At 40.1% G+C, this 18,385-nt stretch overlaps 1 protein-coding gene across 10 annotated transcripts in view; it reads left to right on the top strand.

The window, feature by feature from the left end:
- The window catches only part of SVIL (supervillin), a 54,404-nt gene extending 47,628 nt beyond the window's left edge, over positions 1 to 6,776 (top strand). For all 10 annotated transcript variants that reach the window (XM_053466520.1, XM_053466524.1, XM_053466521.1 and 7 more), the window contains 7 exons: positions 70 to 277; positions 871 to 1,004; positions 1,580 to 1,735; positions 2,561 to 2,704; positions 3,299 to 3,420; positions 4,874 to 5,029; positions 5,511 to 6,776. In XM_053466520.1, coding sequence (XP_053322495.1) covers positions 70 to 277; positions 871 to 1,004; positions 1,580 to 1,735; positions 2,561 to 2,704; positions 3,299 to 3,420; positions 4,874 to 5,029; positions 5,511 to 5,597 — 1,007 coding nt within the window. In that variant the 3' untranslated portion in view covers positions 5,598 to 6,776. The remainder of the gene's footprint in view (positions 1 to 69; positions 278 to 870; positions 1,005 to 1,579; positions 1,736 to 2,560; positions 2,705 to 3,298; positions 3,421 to 4,873; positions 5,030 to 5,510) is intronic.
- The last annotated feature ends 11,609 nt before the right edge of the window (positions 6,777 to 18,385 follow it).

Here is an 18,385-nt window from a genome sequence, read left to right as displayed (position 1 = left end):
ATGTATTTGCCGTTGCGTATTGATGGAGTTATTCTAGTTCCGATGTGTAACCCTCCTGCTCCCCTGCAGATGACTGGAGGTTATACTGTGTGCGGGGCGAGGTTCCCGTGGAAGGGAATCTGATTGAAGTCGCTTGTCACTGCAGTAGCCTCCGTTCTAGGACCTCCATGATCTTACTCAATGTAAATAAAGCGCTGATCTACCTTTGGCATGGCTGTAAGGCCCAGAGCCACACAAGGGACGTGGGAAGGACCGCAGCCAACAGCATCAAAGATGGGTGAGTGTAAAGGAAACCGGTTTCTTTTTAGTAGTTCACATCTGTATCTCATTTACTGTGATAAAATATATGGAAGTTTTGGGATCCCTGCGAGTTATCAAATCATCTCTCTGAAAAAAATGTCAGTCATTTAAGTGTCATTATCCCACCATTATCTGAGAGAAAAAAACCCTAGCCCAGCATTGTGGATGAAAGAAGGAAAATAGCCTGTTCAAATGAACCTTTTGGTGTGTTAGGCATGTGGTCAACCCATGCCAGACAAGTATAAGGCATGGCACTAGGCCTACTTTGGGTTCCCTCATCAAATTTGGACCAGGGAGTCTAAAAGCTCTATTAGTCCCTGGGAATTACTATCTGAACTATTTTTTTCCTTCTTATTTATTTCCTCAGAACTGTCTACTTGTTCATTTTGCGCCCCCCCCATCTTCAAGTTATGAGGGGGAATTACTGGACACTTATTAAAATTTTGCTTCACGCCCAAGATGGCTTTTTGGTTCTTCATATAAAGGACTATAGCTGCTAACGCCTTGCTTTCTGAGATACTCTAACATTTTGCACGTATATATTATAAAGTCACGTTTCTGCTCTTGCAGGTGTCCCTTGGAAGCCGGCTTGCACAGCAGCAGCAAGGTGACCATATATGAATGCGATGAGGGGTCTGAGCCGCTAGGATTTTGGGATGCGCTTGGAAGACGAGATCGTAAAGCCTATGACTGCATGTTGCAAGGTATTCTCCCCCCCCCATCGTATATTCTTTTATAAATTTCTTTTTTTATCCGGTGTAATTGTTGCCATATGGGTGAAACAGAAATACTGTGGGAAAGATGTTCATTAATAAATCGGGTGGGATGAAGACTGCATTGTGTAGCTGAGCACCTCCAGCTGTTGAAGTAAAACTCTCTCCGTGGGCTTGGCTGTCAACGGTGATGAGAGGAGCTCGATAATAGATGTTGGGGGACTCTGATGTCAAATGTGCCTTGGATTATATATAATATAATACAGAATATCATACACACACCTTTAACAATACTGCTTCTTACTTCCTGACTGTGTAGTTCATTGTAGAATTGTGGCGCATGTGTAATGTAGAAGGACTTTATCAAATAATGTATGTAAACGCGTAGGAGCTGGTCCCATGTGACCCAGTTTGACCCATCGCCTTCTATTTTAGAACATGTTTACTCCAAACTAAAAATAGCACGATTTAATTAAGAGCTCTTCTGACCGATTAATGTGGGAAGTTATGTTTGAAGATTTTATTTGATGTAAACTGCAATAGTTTTCCTGTGTGTTTTACACCAGATCCTGGGAAGTTTAACTTCACACCACGGCTGTTTAGTCTGAGCAGCTCATCTGGAGAATTCACTTCTTCAGAATTCATGTATCCCTCAAGAGACCCTGCGGTCGTTAATTCTATGCCATTCTTACAAGAGGACCTCTACACCGCCTCGCAGCCAGGTACACGTTTGTCCATTGTTGGTTGCGGTTGACCCCTTTCTTTTTAATTCTAGGACACTTTTATTTCACATTATAGCCAATGCCTGTAGATCCTTGCTTATGGTAACATAAGATTCCACCTGGTTCAAAGCATATCCTCGTCCCGTTCTCCTCCTGTTGTAGGTCCTTGCGGACAATTTGTTACCACTAACAGTAAATGTTCAGGGCTGGATAAATGTCTGTATAATGTAGGGGGATCTTGATTACTGTTTTATATTTTGCGGTAATTAAACCAAAATCCATCGATGTAATATGGTTGCGGGACATTGGGTGCCGACAATAACATTCTACAAATTGCGGCCCTCTGTCTGCTGGAGTTTTTCCAGGAAATGTATATAGAACTGGAAAGTAGCCTTTAGTGGAAACTAACTTTTTTTCTTTTTTTTTTCTTTTGTATTTTGTTTGTTTTTCCCAACTGGAGCTCACATGTTAAACACACTTCTATAAACTGTTATAGAATTTGCTAAAATATTTTTTTTCCACAAACTAATAAGAGGTGTGTGTGCCGTCCGCTAACATGTGGTAGAGATTTCTGCCTTTTAGCAGCCTTTTTTTCAGGATGTTATAAGCCGATATGAAGAAGCTTATCACGCTGCGGCGTTTACTGCCTGCCAATACTTTTAGAAGAGAAGTCGGTGCCTAATTGCGCACCTTTACTCTGTGTAGACCTGAAGAAATTAGACCATTCATCACTTTTACATGATTGTTTTTTTATATATATTTTTATTGTATTTTTCTTTGGTGCTTTGGAATGCTAAGAGTATATTTATTGATTTACACGTTTAGCCCTCTTCCTTGTTGACAATCATCACGAGGTATACCTTTGGCAAGGTTGGTGGCCTGTTGAAGATGTTATTACTGGATCGGCTCGAATCCGATGGGATACCGATAGGAAAAGTGCTTTGGAAACTGTGCTACAGTATTGCAAAGGTAATATTTCCCAGATGTGTCTGTGATTTCTTCCCTTCTCCAAAAGCCTTTTCAAAATATCTCCCTAGCGTTTCTTGGAATCTGGAGCTATAAAATATCAAACATGTTCTTCTCAGCATGCGCAGGCAGTCGTAGATAGGAAAATTACCATCGTAATGTTTATTTGTGAAGGGCTGAGTTTGTGAAAATTAACCCATGGTGATAAATCCAGACAACTGTAACGTCTGTATAATCAATAAACCCAGCTGATCGAGCTGATAATTTCACATAGATTAAATGGTTCTGTCACTTGCTTCTATTCCATTGGTAGGGACCCTAAATCAGGTGGAACCTTCGTGGCAGTGGGGGCTTTACCTTGTTCCATTAAATAATATATTGTCACATAAAATATGGTTTGCATCTAATAGAACGTTCATTTGTGCTTTAGACTTAACAGTCCACAGTCTATGTGGATTAAACCTGTTCTTCCCAATAGTCCAATTTATCTGTGACCCATCGGCATGTACTGTTCGTTTGGAATCGTGTGAATTACTTGAGTACAATGTGTGTGGCTGACATATAGTGTCTGCATCTCTCATGTGTTATCTGTTATAGGAAAGAACAGTAAAAAGCCACCCAAAGCATACCTGATTCATGCTGGCCTTGAACCGTTGACTTTCACCAACATGTTTCCGAGCTGGGAGCACAGAGAAGATGTTGCTCAGATCACTGAACAGGTGAGCCGATGGCCTTGTTTTATCGAATGCTCAGTGATATCTTCCAGTGGCTTGTAGCGCACGGATTTCTCCAAGGCGATAGGCACCGCAGGATAGTTCCTCAAGCGGACGAGCTGCACTCACCAGTCTTTGTTCTGTCCCCTTGCTGAGTTTAGGTTTGTCTGGGCTTCCCACTGTACTTGTAGCAGTTCTAAGCTCAGCTGGAAGGCTCGGCTCTTGTGCCATCCATGGATCGTTGGCTTGGACAGCTCCCAAGCGGGTAGGCTTCTGGCAGCTTTGTAGTATAGACACCTTCGTTAAGCTGTGTTCAGAGCAGCCCTGCGATTACCCTCACCTGGCAGAGATGGTCGTCTTCTGGCAGGGATCGAGGGATGTGTTAATGCGCCGTTTAGTTTTTGGGCTGTGGACGTTATTTTGTTGGCCCACTGGCTTCCCATCTCCAAACAAAGTTTGCTGCCAACAAATATCTAAAATTAGCTTTCTGCATTTCAACAAATAAATCAGATGTAGGTAGGCTTTGTTTAGACACGACACTGGCAAAATCTGTTCATACTTATCTGTGGTGGGTGCTTGGACAGATGCTTCAAAACACTCTGATAGCCTGGCCACATGAAAAACAGTTCTTTTTTTGTATTGAAGATGTAAAATACCAGAATAATCTTAACTCCCAAATTCACTAAGGCCAACTCACAATTGTATTCACAACAAATAACACTCAACCTGCATACACTTGCCGCTGTACCCCCCCCCCGACTGATTAAATTACTACCCTGCCCCGTCGCACACATGGCTATTGTCCGCTCCCTTTTTTTGTATTTAATTTTCATTATATATACAATCGTAATGGAGGATTTTGCGAGATTCTGTTGAGGATGTGCATGCAACCTCGGTCGAGTCTGGTTTCTTAACTGACCATTTGACGTCATGAGACTGTAGGAGCAGGGCTGGCCCTAGGAGAGAATGAGCCAAAGAGCCGCTGGTTGTTAGGTTCATGCGTGTGTTACTATGGCCAAATAAATTCTAGTGATCCAGAACTCGCCATGATGGAAGCACTTTGTGTGTAACCCAGGTAAGGATGTGCGGAGACCCCAGATCTCTATCTAAAGAATCCTCTAAACCTAATGGGCTTGGGAACAAAAGTTTTCCTAGACCGGTGCACGGTACCAACTATAATGGTTGCATAGAGAACGTGTTTACAGCTAGCGAGTGTTCCATATACGTTTTTTATATAACCATCGTTGTTTGTGGTTCATGATACAAAATAAAGGGAAGATTAAGGATTTGAGGTTTTTTTGCTCTTTTGCATTACAGATTAAGAACATGACTGGTGAGTTTACATAGTAGATGTATTCGAATTATCCTTTGCTTATGTGTCAGACTTGGAAGGTTTACATTCTTGTGAAAACCAATAGAAACTTATGTTTTAGTGATTCTCTTTTTTGTTTCCTGTAAGGATGCTGACGTCTCTAATCAGATATTCCTCGTTGAAGATGTCCTAGCGAAGCTTTGTAAAAAGATCTATCCCCTGGAAGAACTTCTGGCCCGTCCTCTACCTGAGGGTGTGGACCCTCTGAAGCTTGAAATTTATCTTTCAGACAAAGATTTCGAGGTAAGAACAACCCACAGACTTGTTTCTCCGATACCTAAACGCAGCATGACTTTATTAAATATTGGTGTTTGATGAAGACAGCCTGTGTCCTTCCCCTGCACCTGCAAAAAAAAGCCCCCCTAGCCAATTTATAGGGTGTACAGTACAGGGGTCTCAATTACACCCCTGAAGCCAATGCTAAAAGTCACTGTGTTTCTTATACTAAAATACACCCCCAAAGGCCATTACTTGCAATCAGAAAAGATTTTTTTTTCTTCTTTGTGAAAATAGCTTTTCTCACCTGATATTTCTGGCTTTACAACATTTGATAAGAAGCCGGGTTGAATTTATGATGTTGTCGGGATTAGTGATAAGTTCTTGGCCCAGGGGTTTTTTAGAATAACCTGGCGTGGAACTTACCTTGGTGGGTCTGGTGTCAGTATGAAGTCCTACATGTAAGTGGCTGTTTGTTTCGTCATCTTATGTCCCTTATTCGTTTCAGACCGCATTAGAAATGACACGAGAGGAATACAGCTCACTGCCAGCGTGGAAACAGGTTAACGTTAAAAAGGAAAAAGGACTTTTTTGAAGATCGCCCTGCAAGGTCTTGCTGGAAAGTCTGAACCAGCATTCGCAACGGTTTGACCTCAGCCACCTCACCACTATGAAAAGTCTGTCGGAATTTGCACTTTGCTGTCTCCTTAAAACTTTACATTTCACATAACGTGTTCTGTTTGCGCATACGGCTGTAAAACACAGATCTTATTCCTGTACTGCGGACCGGCAGTGGATGGAGCGGTCCGATACAGGAAGGGCTTGACTTAGTCACACGGCGATGCTGTCTAATGTATTGCGTCTTTTTGTAAATGTATCCGGGAACCATTCAAACACGAGCACCCTTTTTTTACTCTCATAGGAAGCCATACTATACCACCGTGCCAGACGGGCTGCGTGCCACATTGCAAAGTGATAGGTGCCCCAGCTGGCACTGGCAAGGGTTAAACCATAGTATTTACCATGCACTTAAAACAAATTGCAGATCTATTCCTTTGCTATCAACATACCTATTTTGAACTGGTTCCCTTTTTTGTTTTTATAAATGTATCCTGTTTGTTCAACCCTATAGAATTTATTTATATAAACATTGTATTTAACTATGCAATATACTCACTGTGTAAGATTTGTGTGTTATTACACAAACCTAATTATGTACCAAAACCTTATTCTAAGCTAACCTTGGACACCGCATAGTTAACCTTGTTCTCCTTTCTGAAAGTGTTATTGCATCTGGCGTATGATAAGGTTATTAATGCTGCATCAAGGGTTAAGTGAATGTATCCTTTTTAAATGGACAGGAAATGCTCTGCAGCGCCCTCTAGTGGTGTTACATTATGCTATTTTGACAACCAAAGGTTAAATAACTTTGTCCCACGGTGTTCAGATATCTTTTCTTGTTTATTTGTGTTTCCTAGTGTGTGATGTAGCCCTTAAGGGTGCCATGCGTTGGAGCGCTGCAAGCATTGTTCTACAGTTCTTGCGCTTAGATGTCGGACTTAAGGGGGTTTATTCTACAGAATCAACATGTATAGTGCCTTGTTTTGTGTACAGTTTATATACAGGAATGATGAGCCTGCATTTGAAGGCAGTTAAGAAAACATCTAATATTTGTACTTTATAATAGAATACATCTCAGTTTCTAATACCCGATGTAAACTTTAAACATGTATTTTGTGATATAAGAATCTGAATTAAAATGCTACAGAATAAACATTTTTACTGACTGTTCATTACCATTCACTTTTATTTTCACACATTGGTCCTTAACACCCCCAAAATCTGTGCCGGGATTTTTTCAGTCAGTTTTTTTGTAATCAATGCTCAGCATTTATTTGATTTACCGGTATATAGCGCCATCGTTATGCGCAGCGCTGTACAATGGGTAACCTGACCCAAAAGTGCATCCCGTAACTTTGGACTTTGTGCAGGGCACTCATTTAAAGTGTTCCTCTAACGACCTTGTAATCTAGAATATTATAAAACATCTTATGAACTTAAATTTGACGTCTTTATCTTGCCTCTCAATATGTAATTCTCATACTGAGCAGCAGGGGGCGTCATGGCCTCACTCACTGCGTAATCTGAATTTATAATTCTTGGAAAACACTTGTATAAGAAATTTTATTAATATTTTAATCGGTTCTTATAAGACAGTCCTACTTGTTTTTATAGAAATAACTGAAAATTTTGATCTATCTAACATTTTCAATCCTATTTCCTTTTTCATTTATTTTTTTCGGATGGGGGATTTTGTTTTTTCTTCAAAATTATCATGGCAAAGCGGTCATACTATGTACATCCATCTGATCACACAAATAAGGATACAACCTCCCAGGTGAAATTATAAACCAAAGAATGGATTAAAGAGATACAGATTGGCCCAAAATATTCTGGTAGCCAGAAGTTGCATCTTGAGTTTCCTGGCTGTGAATAAGAGCTCACCTGGAGAGGGTTTATCATTTTGGTGGCTACTTGGTCTAGGACTGGTCATTTAGTGTGTTAAAAGTCCACTTTCTTTTACACGCGCACGCACACACATGCTATTCTTAATACATAGCGAGGTTGGAAATTAACCTGTAGGCTCCTCCTTTAGTGAATGAACTAGAGGTGTTTTCTTTCCTTTGAAATAAAAAAATGGATCTAAAAAATAAAACAGTCTAGCATAATTGAGAGGTGATATGGTGCCTAATGTCGGATGTATCACAACACCATTGGCCATTCAATCCACAATAACTGCTTTAAATCACATTGGCATTTTATACATCTCACTCACTGGCACGTGTTTAGGCAACAGAGAGTATTACTTGGAAACAATGTCTTAAGCTTCATGATGTAAATATTTGCGGGATTCTAATACTTGGTAATTACAACCAAAATATAGATATTCCAAACCACACAGTCTCAACACATAATTTAAAACGTTCCATCATGATAAGATTACATGTTTGTTACAAGTCGTTGGTTGGTTCCTGTGAGCCGATATATATATATATATCCGTTTTCCGAGAAGTGACCGGTGTGAGAGTTCTGTAGTTTGTAGTAAATTAGTGTTTTTAGTAATTTTGGGAACTTTGCAATCTAGAGCAAAATTATCCAAGGTGAGATCTTGGAGGTTACGAATATCATTGTCAGCGCAGTTACAGGGAGAGTCGGGTTTCAGCTTCTTGACCTCACTATACTTACATTATGAAGGTCCAACCCTATTTGAGATCCTGCTGCTGGAAGCTTGGCTGACCCTGTATAATGTATAGTTAAAACAGTGGGGGGGGTTGTTTTTCTTTCTCCATGCCCTTCTTGCTGGAGAACCCTTTCAGTGTTGGCACTTCATAGTGAATAGTAAAGTGAGGAAATGGAAACCACAATTCTGCGTTATTGAATAGACCTAAATTAATAGCGGTTTTACCTTTATCATCACAGGCAGCACTCTTTGGAGTGTCTTACAAACATTACCCATAGGGAACCGAACCACAAGGAGTTTGTGGAACAAACATTTTTAGAATTTGTCTTTCGAAGTCTGTGTGTTTCTTGGTTCCACTGTGAAAAAGGCATTGTAAGGGATTTGTTGCAATTGTTGGGATTTCTTTGTTAAATATGTTTTGGAATGATTGATTTAGTGGTCTTGGTGCATAATAGGACCAGAAATAGTCAAACAGGAATATCGTATCAAATGCAACGAATAACATATACATGTGTCACATGAGGATGTGCTTTAATGTAAACATGCATGGGATAGGCATATTGCTTCTGGATATACGACGAGACCAACGATTGATTAAGGTTGGAGTCTTTACAGCAGGAATAACAGGCAGAATAGACGAGCCGAATGGTTCTCAATCTGCCACCAAGTTTTACATTAAACTTCTTGTGGTGTATACTGCCACCAAGTGGACACTTGAGGGAACGAGTAACCCAAGTGTTCACCGCCTCACTCCACCGAGGGCTGATTGCTTTCCTGGCGCATTTTTCAAATAAGAAAAAAAACTATAAATTTTATTGACTATATAACAACCTAAATTGCAACAAATGGTGGACACTCCCAGCTGTATGATCTGATCAAAGGTAGTGGGGTCGGAGAGCAATGGCTGATAGGGTGCCACTGCCAGAGGTGTTTTCTACCTACAGCCACCAGGGTGTCTAATAAAAAGGAATGTGTGCCATTTACACCCTGACCGTATTCTTTCTGTGCTCCTTGTATGTAGTCCAATATGGCAAATACAAATTAGAGAAACTTTGCACATTGAACATTTTTGCCCTTTGCCATCATTCACCAAATGTTCCCAGGCGATACCGAACTGCCTCACCTCCCTCCACGACCCTCTTATTGCCTGGCATGACCAGGTTCACAACAGCAGAGTTGGCCGATTCTCTAATACCGATCCCGAACTGCCTCAAAGGTCAAAGATACGTGTAATGCCCCAATTTGAGGTGCATGTCTTTTGAAATGTCCACAGTAATTTTAATAAGCAGATTTACAGCCATTATGATTGAATGATTGGCCAAAGGATGTGACAATAAGCCAAAATTCTGAAACGTACTGTGCAGTAAGAGTATCAGTGGGGCCCCTAGGCCCTTAATGATCTGACGTCAAGACAGAAAATAGCACAAAGTCTATGTTTACGTTGGACACATAGTTCCCCTCCTGACTCGATCGCATTCTTGGCTCCATTATGGCCCAAAGCCCATCGTGTTGTCTGTGCCATTAACCAGCACTAAAGAATGGAAGACTGTGATTTTCTTTGACGATGACGGCCCATTCCGTGCAGGACCTCGTTTCCATGAGTGCAAAAAGCCAGCCTTTGGCTGGTTGCCAGATTAGCGCTCTCAGAAGTTGTTAGGTTGCACCAGACATGGGTGAGTGTCGGTGACAAGGGACGCACCACAACTCCGCAAACTCAATGGGGGAAAAAATAAATAAATCTGAGTCTATGTGTATAGATAATGTATACAATATGCGGGAGAGACATTTCGCTACATTTTGTGAGAGAGAGAATACTTTTCCGCCCTGTATTATTATATCCAAGAAGGAGGTATGTGTGGTTCCTCCGGGCCATGGCAACATAAGAATGTATTATTTGACCTCTCTCTATGTGTTTCAGATTATTTCCGGCACAATATACTAATAGGTCTGTTTGTTTTGTTCATTACCATAGAATTTTGATTTTTTTAATTAAGTTCTGTAGTACTGGTTACATTTCGAACATTCACTACTACTTCCCAGACACAGGAGAATGTCTCACCCTCGTTTTCTGCGGTCTGCCAATTTGTAACATTAACAAAAATACAGATAGTTTTACAAAATGTCTTTCATTTAAAAGGATATGTTATACTTAGAATTTTCCTTTCTGGGAACTTTAGGTCTAAGCAATTTGAGTGCTTGGATGACATTAAAGGAAAAATGAATTTGAAAGCAAATGGCATTTCTGTTAGAAAAAAACCCTCAAATATCATATATATATATAAACTTAATTTAACATTTTTCTAATTAGTGGAAATTACTGATGTTTGTTGTATAGTTTGTTGTAAACCTTTCATATGCCAACAAAATATATATAAAAATGGTATTTAATATGTTATAGTTACTGTAAAAGGGAATTTAATATAAAAATGACAGCTTGATTATGATAAACTGCCTTTCAGCTGATCTTTTTTTCTGGATTGAGTCACACTGCCTTCAGCAATCTTCTCGTGTTATAAAAAATATAAAAATGATAACAGGAAGCAGACAATTTGTTCTTCTACTAGGCCTCGTAAGAGTTGGCTTCTGGGACAACTGCAACAATCTCATGTTTTATCTCGAATGCCCCGGTGACTTCATGGAACCAGAGAATTCGATGGCAAATAAGAACCATTTGGCCCATTATTTCTGCCGTAAAGACTAAACACCTTAATCAGTCCTTGGCCTTGTCTTAGATCAGACTAACTGCATGCCTAGCCCATACATGTTTAAATTCTCTAGCGTGTAGGCCCACGAGAAGACCCTATAAAAGCTCGGGCATTGTATAGAACTAACCAACATGCTTCATTATAAATCATAACACGTTAAAAATAAACCTTGCTTTATTTGAAAAGCATGTTTCTATTTATCGAAACCAACCATATTTTATCCGTACTATCTCATTGTGTTTATAGGTGTAGCTATCCCTATAGATATCGGGATGTACACGCCAAGCCACGTGACCGTTGATGGCCTGGGTACGTCCATTGTCCTTCCTGACAGCTCCGCTCTCTGACATTATAGTATATATTCTCTCAGCTGTTACTTTCTGGTACTAAATTAGGTATTTTATGAGTCAAGGAGATTTGAAATGTGTTTTTTTTTTTTTTATTTCTCTGGCTGGAGTTTTGCATTTTTTTTTCTTTTCCAATGAAACATAATGGGATATTTTTATAGTATTGGCAGGGTTTTTGTTCTGGTACAAAGGTGTAATAAATCCTGTAAACTCCACGCAAAATTTTATCCGTATGTCCTTTCATTGTCCCTTACCTTGAAACAAGTAAAAGAGCAGCTTTCAAATGTTAACCCTCTAACTACCAACATAGGACAGGGATGCGGGTGCGAAATGTAAGATATTGGCGGATTAAACATCGTTAACAGTTTGATGTTAAGAACAGCTTCTTACACGTGTGGTGTTTGGATTCATCCATTGTGCTAGTGATGGGACCCACTAAAGGTTTATTCACTAAACAGTGAGTTGTTCAAAACACTGAATTATACGTCTAAAATCTTAAAGGGATGCACAGCTAAATGGAGGCCGCAAAAAGAAATTGAGAAGAAGAAATGCAAAAAGGTGGCAGTAAGCAGAATATGTGCTTGGGTGGAGAACAAGACTACTTGTTCAGGAAGAGTGCAGAACTGGTGGAACTTGGAAACCAATAGGAGAAAGGACTAAGAGATAAAGGATGGAAGGTGGTGAGATAAGGAGAACACCATAGCGAGATAAGGTGAAGAAAGAAAAAAAGAGCAGAGCTGGAATAAAAGCCGAACTTGTACCGAGATGGAGGGATAACAGGAGATCCAGCGTGGTGATCACACATGGGAGAAGATCATGAATAGACATGACTTTGGTTGATGTGCTAGGAGGTCCACAAGCAGAATCTTCTCCGCTATTCCATGAACATTAAAGCCTGCCCAGAGATATTGCTTTCATCTTCCATATATTTGGGTTGTGAGGAAAACATCAATCCTGTCAAACTCAAGAATTATCCTCACCAAGAAAGAATGTCATGATTTAAAATTGCTACGGTAACATAATAAACACCTTTGTTTGAAATCCCCTCTTTTTTCTAAATATACAGTTGGATTTCAGATGCCCGTCACCGAGCGGAATTCTCTGCTATAGGTATTTTATTAGGAAAATCCATCAGATACCTCTGTGTGGAGCTAGCGTCCATTACGAAAAATAATGCCAGCGGGCCACCTGCATGCTACGGAGTTATTGCATTCCTAACATCTGCTTGTGAAGTTTGGGGTTTTTAAGCGCTTTCTCAGAAATGTACACCAAATGACTCTACCTGGAACATGAGCTGGAAAATGCTTGACATCGCTCCGGCAGGCGTGCTCGCAGGAAAAAGTGATCCGTGCAAAATTAAGGGTTTATCGCTGAGCCAATTTCCTTCACATAGCAGCTAAATCTGCATTTCATTAGAACCCAGGGTACTCCTTCGATTTAAAAACAAACCTAAAAAAAAAATGTTAAATCTGCCTGTTTTCAAGTAGATCAGTGCCGTCCACATCTACGTTTTCTGCCGCCATTAACATAATTATAGCGAAGGAGGAAGATGAAAGTTTAATGGGTAAAGTTATATCTGTAATGAATGTATGGAAAACATATTCACTGGAAAACGTATTGGAATAAAAAGTCCTGGAGACTCCTGATGAAGGCAGGAGATTGAAACCTACCTTTTCCTTCCATTAATCAGCCCCCTGGTGTTATTATCAAAGCATTAGAACCTGGGAAATGGGAATATTCCATCATTCTCTCTTACTTTGCCAGATCTACGCAGGACGTATATGTAAATAAAGTCATTTAATGTATAGATTATCCATTAGGCCAAGTTGACTTACTGACTTACAAAAGGCTAATCTATGTATAACCCAATCAGGTGATGCGCTGCTTACACAGACTAATCTTTAATTGTCATTAAATAATATTTGCCGTAGATTTGTGATCACGCACATCCCTACGGATACGACTGAGGTATTGAACCTGCGTGATAAATCGGTAGAATTACTGTATATGAAAACACTGTACACTATCCTAGAACTAAAAAAAAATATTTCTTTTAAATTGTTATCATTATTATTATTAGTAGTAGTAGTAGTAAAAGTAGTAGTAGCGGCAATAGTAGCAATATTAATAATAATAATAATAATAATATTAATATATTTGATCTATTTATAACTTGTAGATTGTAAGATCATTTCAGTGGGGCTATTCTTATGTTTTTATTTCAATAAATCAAAATTGTTATGTTTGGTTTGGCCATAGTGCTGCCAATGTATGATGGCGTTATATCAATTAATATTAAAAGTAATAAAAATAATAACTTAATCCCTTAAATCTGAGGCTCTATATAGTTCTGAATACCTGTCTTTTCTCCTCTGTGGTTCCCGGATTTCTTTTTTCTTTGATAAATCTCTTCACAAGGTCAATTGGCAGGTTTACTAAATCTCCCCTACATAGGTCTGCGGCCTAATCGATAGAAACATATATTTCACAGCTTTTCTTCAGATGTATAATTGCTTCTTTGTTTTTTTCTTTGAAATTTCTCTCAGTTCCCTCCGCCGTAGTCATCTATAAGCCTAAAAAGCATAACGTGTACTTCAAGCAATATGTACAACAATGGAAAAGGAATGTTTCTGTTTGTTGTAAATTTGCGTTTGACAAATATGGGCCTTTGATCCAGGAAATTGTTGAACATCTTGGCAAATTCAGCTACGTCAGGTAGAACAATTTTTGTTTAAATCTGTTAAAACCATTTACAAATATAGATGGTGCTTCGCGTGATTGATGAATAATTTTTTGGCCGCCATCTTCTGGAGAGTTGATGGTCCGTTCTTTAAATGGCCGCGCAGGAGTCAGGGTCACGTTTGGGATTACACAACCATTTTTACATTGTGGTTAGTCTTAATATATTGGACAATTAATGCTAGTTTGCAATGTTTCTTTGTTTCTGTAAAATTGGAGGAAAGACCAGGCTTATGAAAAGGTTGTTTTGTTTCCAAGCTAAAAGACTTTAGCTTTACCTTGAGTAAATAATTAAGGTAATTTATTGCTATTATGGCATTTTATTTGTAGAGTGGGCAGAATCCAGAATATGGGGAGGCGCAGAATTAACAATAACATTAACAACTCACAAAATAACAGTAAAATGACCTAAAATAAGATGTACAGGTATAGGCGAGGGCCCTGCTATCTATTACGAGGTTGAGGAGGAAAGAGACTGAGATGGTAGAGCATGATTTGATAATAGCGGCAGAAGGACATAAATGGTGTCCTTCTAGAGCGCAGGTTAACTATATCTTTATAGATAGGACAAATGATTGTATGCTTTGTTGAGCGGAGGACACGCAGAATAAGTCCCTGTTAGAGGAAGGTGAAGTTTGGGACTGGGTCAGGCATAAAGCACCACCCATAAACACACAACTGACCCAAGTACCTCCAAAAAGCCACGAGACAGCCGCTACAAGCATTGTATTTTGTGATAATTCTTTGACAAAACAAAAATAACACTATTTAAATTGTTTGTAGTATTAAAATAAAGAACAACATATGGTGAGAGTTCCCGTTTAAGGGCTGCGTGTTCTAAGATCCCAGTCTTGAAGCCTCCTTGAGCTGCCCTCAAACGCTATGACCTCATCTGTCTCAATCGTCCTAAAAGAGTCACAAGAAACACGCCTCAGAGTACTGAGAAACCTTAGGAGTGATGGGAATGTGAGGAAGTATGAACTAATTACTATACTTGCCTCTTAAAAATTACTTTTTTTTCTCCTAGAACCCGTGGGCTCAAATGGAATACAAAAAAAATACAGAAAAAAAAACACTTGTTGGACCTAATTCTTCAAACTGGAAACTTCGACACCCGACAGTTGTTACAATAATGATTCCGCAATTAGTTATTATCCCGGAGATGAAAATATGCTAGTGACACCGTAACACATTCATTAGAAGACGTTAAAGAGTGACACCGCTAAACAAAACAAAAAAGGCAAAAGGAAACTCATGAATTTTATGTACAAACAAACAATTTGTTATCTTCTTATAACCGCTTAAGGAAAAGTATATGCAAACGCCTTGCCAGCTTCTTCAAAACAATTTCGCCATCTGTTTTCAACAAATTGTGTTTATTTGCGAATTCAGTAGTCGGTGTCAACTAAATAACAGTGTTCTATAAGCTGCTGACAGCTTTAACAGAGGGCATGGAGGAATATACACATCAGTAAATAGTTATTAATGAGAGAACGGTAATTAAACTTGAAGCACACTGCTTCTTGATGTTAAAGGTGTATTTTAATCAGATTGTGAGTGTAATTAAAATGGCATGAATGGAAAAAGCGCAAACAGATGGAAAAGAAAACAAGACGTGACAGTGTTACGGGAATGACAGAGGCTGAGCACCTTTTGTCCAATGATTATGTAAGCTGAGTGCTTAGAACATTTTCCAGGTCCTTATATACTGAGGGTATACAAAATGTAAAGATCGATAGAAGACCAATGCCATGCACACCCACCATGGTACTTTACGTGGTCAACAACGGGCCGGACTGGCCATGTGGCGCACCATCTGGCAAATGCTCGGTGGGTAACTGGTCAACAGCGCCCCGTGCCCTCCTGTACTAGAGCAGCAGATCGTGTGCTGCAGCGCGTGGCTACTGATAGATATGCCCGGCCGCACGCTCCGTGAACATAAAAACATCTGCTGGCCGCACACTTGGTGGTCACCAAGCCTTAAAGTGCCAGGGCCACCTCATTATTCTTAGTCAGGCCAGGATCAACGAGCTTTGTTTGTGTGGTTTAAAATAAAGCACTGGGTTTTGTTATGAGTTGGCATCTTAACATGTGTTTTCGCTTCCTTCCATAGCTTACAATCACCACGGTTTTACACCAATAAATGCTTCTTAACAAATATTTTTCAGGTTTCCAATCCATTGGGAGTATGAGTCATATGGCTTTGGAACTGGACTTTTAAGCCTTTGAAGCATCAGTGTGTCCAGCGCTCAGAGCAGGATTAATGTTCGGAGAGGTGTTTGGCAGAGGCTTGTGATGAGAATATGTTGTGAATGCTTAATTTATTACATGGGAGTGGTGCGTTACAGTCACCTCATGCTAATGTTTCATGTTTCATATTGATTTTCCATCCAAGTAATTCAAAGTCCAGCTCCAACGAGCTTATAAAACAAATATGTCGCGTTCCAGGTAGGCACTAGCATCTGGGGCTTCATGGATCAATTCGCTGATAGACCCATCCTCAAACCCAATGCTTTACATACCTAACCCAGTAGGAGGAAGAGAAGACATAACCTCTACTGGAAATGGGTTCTAGGCATATGGTTGCCCCTGTCCAGGCTTCTCCTGGTGAATTCTGGCTTTAACACTTTACGTAACCGGCCATGTTGGTTCGCATTTCACACGAGAATTGGCTTCCCTGGAACACATGTGGAAAGCATGTGGAGAAAGAGATTTAAAGGTGTGGTCCCACTTTGAGAAAACAGCATCTGAGTTCTCTACATTGAGCAAATAAATCTCAGCAGCTCTGTCATTTTATTAATTGAGATGCAGTTTTATTCACACACTCATAGACCTTTTGTGTTCCCTGCAAAATATATGATTTGGGTGAACGTTTAAAGAATTATGCTGGGTATTATTCTCAGTAGGTGGAACGGAACCTTGAACACGATCTCTAGCCACCGAATTGTACTGTTGCCACTGATCCATAAGGCTATGATGAAAAGAATCTGGGCCATTCCAGATTTCAAATGAGTCAAAGCTTCAGGGAGTATTTTGAAGTTGAAACATTAATGAATATTGATGTAAAAATACAAAGTGCTCATGAATGAAGCCATGATTTATAAGGATTATTTTATTCTAAATGAGTCTTTTTCTCATTCAGGGGTTTGGCCAAATTTCAATTAGATTAAAGTATTTGGATTACACAGATAACACTAATCCTTAAATTCAGAAATTTGGTAACAAGCTTTATATGTTAATAATAAAAAAGGCATTTTCTTGGCTTCGCTGCATCTGCAAACAAGTTGTTTCCTAATTAGAATTACCTGCCTAAACCTAATGAATACATTTTACAAGACCGATTGATGGCTAAGCCCAGCGATCATGGATACGGCTTTTTGGCCAGTGGACCCTGGTACATGCCATCAATACCTGGAACATGATCTGCGATGTGAAAACATACCCCGTAAGTGTCCGTGTTTGCACAAGTGCCTCTTTGCACTGCCAAATGTATGTGTTCCTCATATCTCTCTGCTGTCGCCCTTCTCTTGGAGCTCAGAATGTTTGCTGGGTATAAGTGTATCACCCCTTAAATTACAATAATGTATACAAAAGCAGCAGGAAACTGATTTACAAATTTAATTGCATAAATATAATACATTCTTATTCAGCCAGTGTGTGGGGGGGTTTACAGACCAGTGGTGTCATAAAGGAGAGATGTTGCAGATACTCCACTCCCTGAGGTATTTACAGTGAAGTTGGGCCTTTGGTGATACTTTTTCATGCGGGGAAGAAATCAGAAAAGCTTTACCCACCCATCCAGTACCAACATTACCACAGGTTGTCACCCTACACCACCAATTGGATCACTAACATACCTTGGAAATTCTGGGCTCTGGCTACCCGGAACCTTCCCTTGCGGGACGCGGCCAGGACTGATGTTGGTCCTGCTGACATCAGTGGGCGGTCACGCTGAGGTTAATGGGAGTTCCCGCTGACGGCGAGGGCGTTCCCGCTGACATCCGGGTGTTCCCGCTGACGGCAGCGGAAAACACCCCCATTTAAAGGAAAAATGGGCGGGGAGCGGGGCTCCCGCGACCCTGAGGATTCAGGTCTTGAACCGGAGAAGCAGTGCTCACTCGGCAATCTCTGGGGCAAACCCGGAGAGTTCCCAGGTGTGATCATTACTCCAAGACCAATAATTATGAATCAACTGCTGTCCCTCCAGTGGGACCATGTTTTGGCATTTCGTTGAAATGAGATAAGGTGTTGAGGTTGGTACCCACCCCTCCCCTGCTTGAAATTGGGTAGCAGTGATATGGGAGTGATGCCTACAACTCTAAGGAATATGATGTCACTAAGAAAATAAAGG

This window comes from Spea bombifrons, chromosome 5 (assembly GCF_027358695.1).
Source record: "Spea bombifrons isolate aSpeBom1 chromosome 5, aSpeBom1.2.pri, whole genome shotgun sequence".
In the NCBI taxonomy this organism is placed as follows: domain Eukaryota; kingdom Metazoa; phylum Chordata; class Amphibia; order Anura; family Pelobatidae; genus Spea; species Spea bombifrons.
This window is presented reverse-complemented; position numbering and strand designations above follow the sequence as displayed.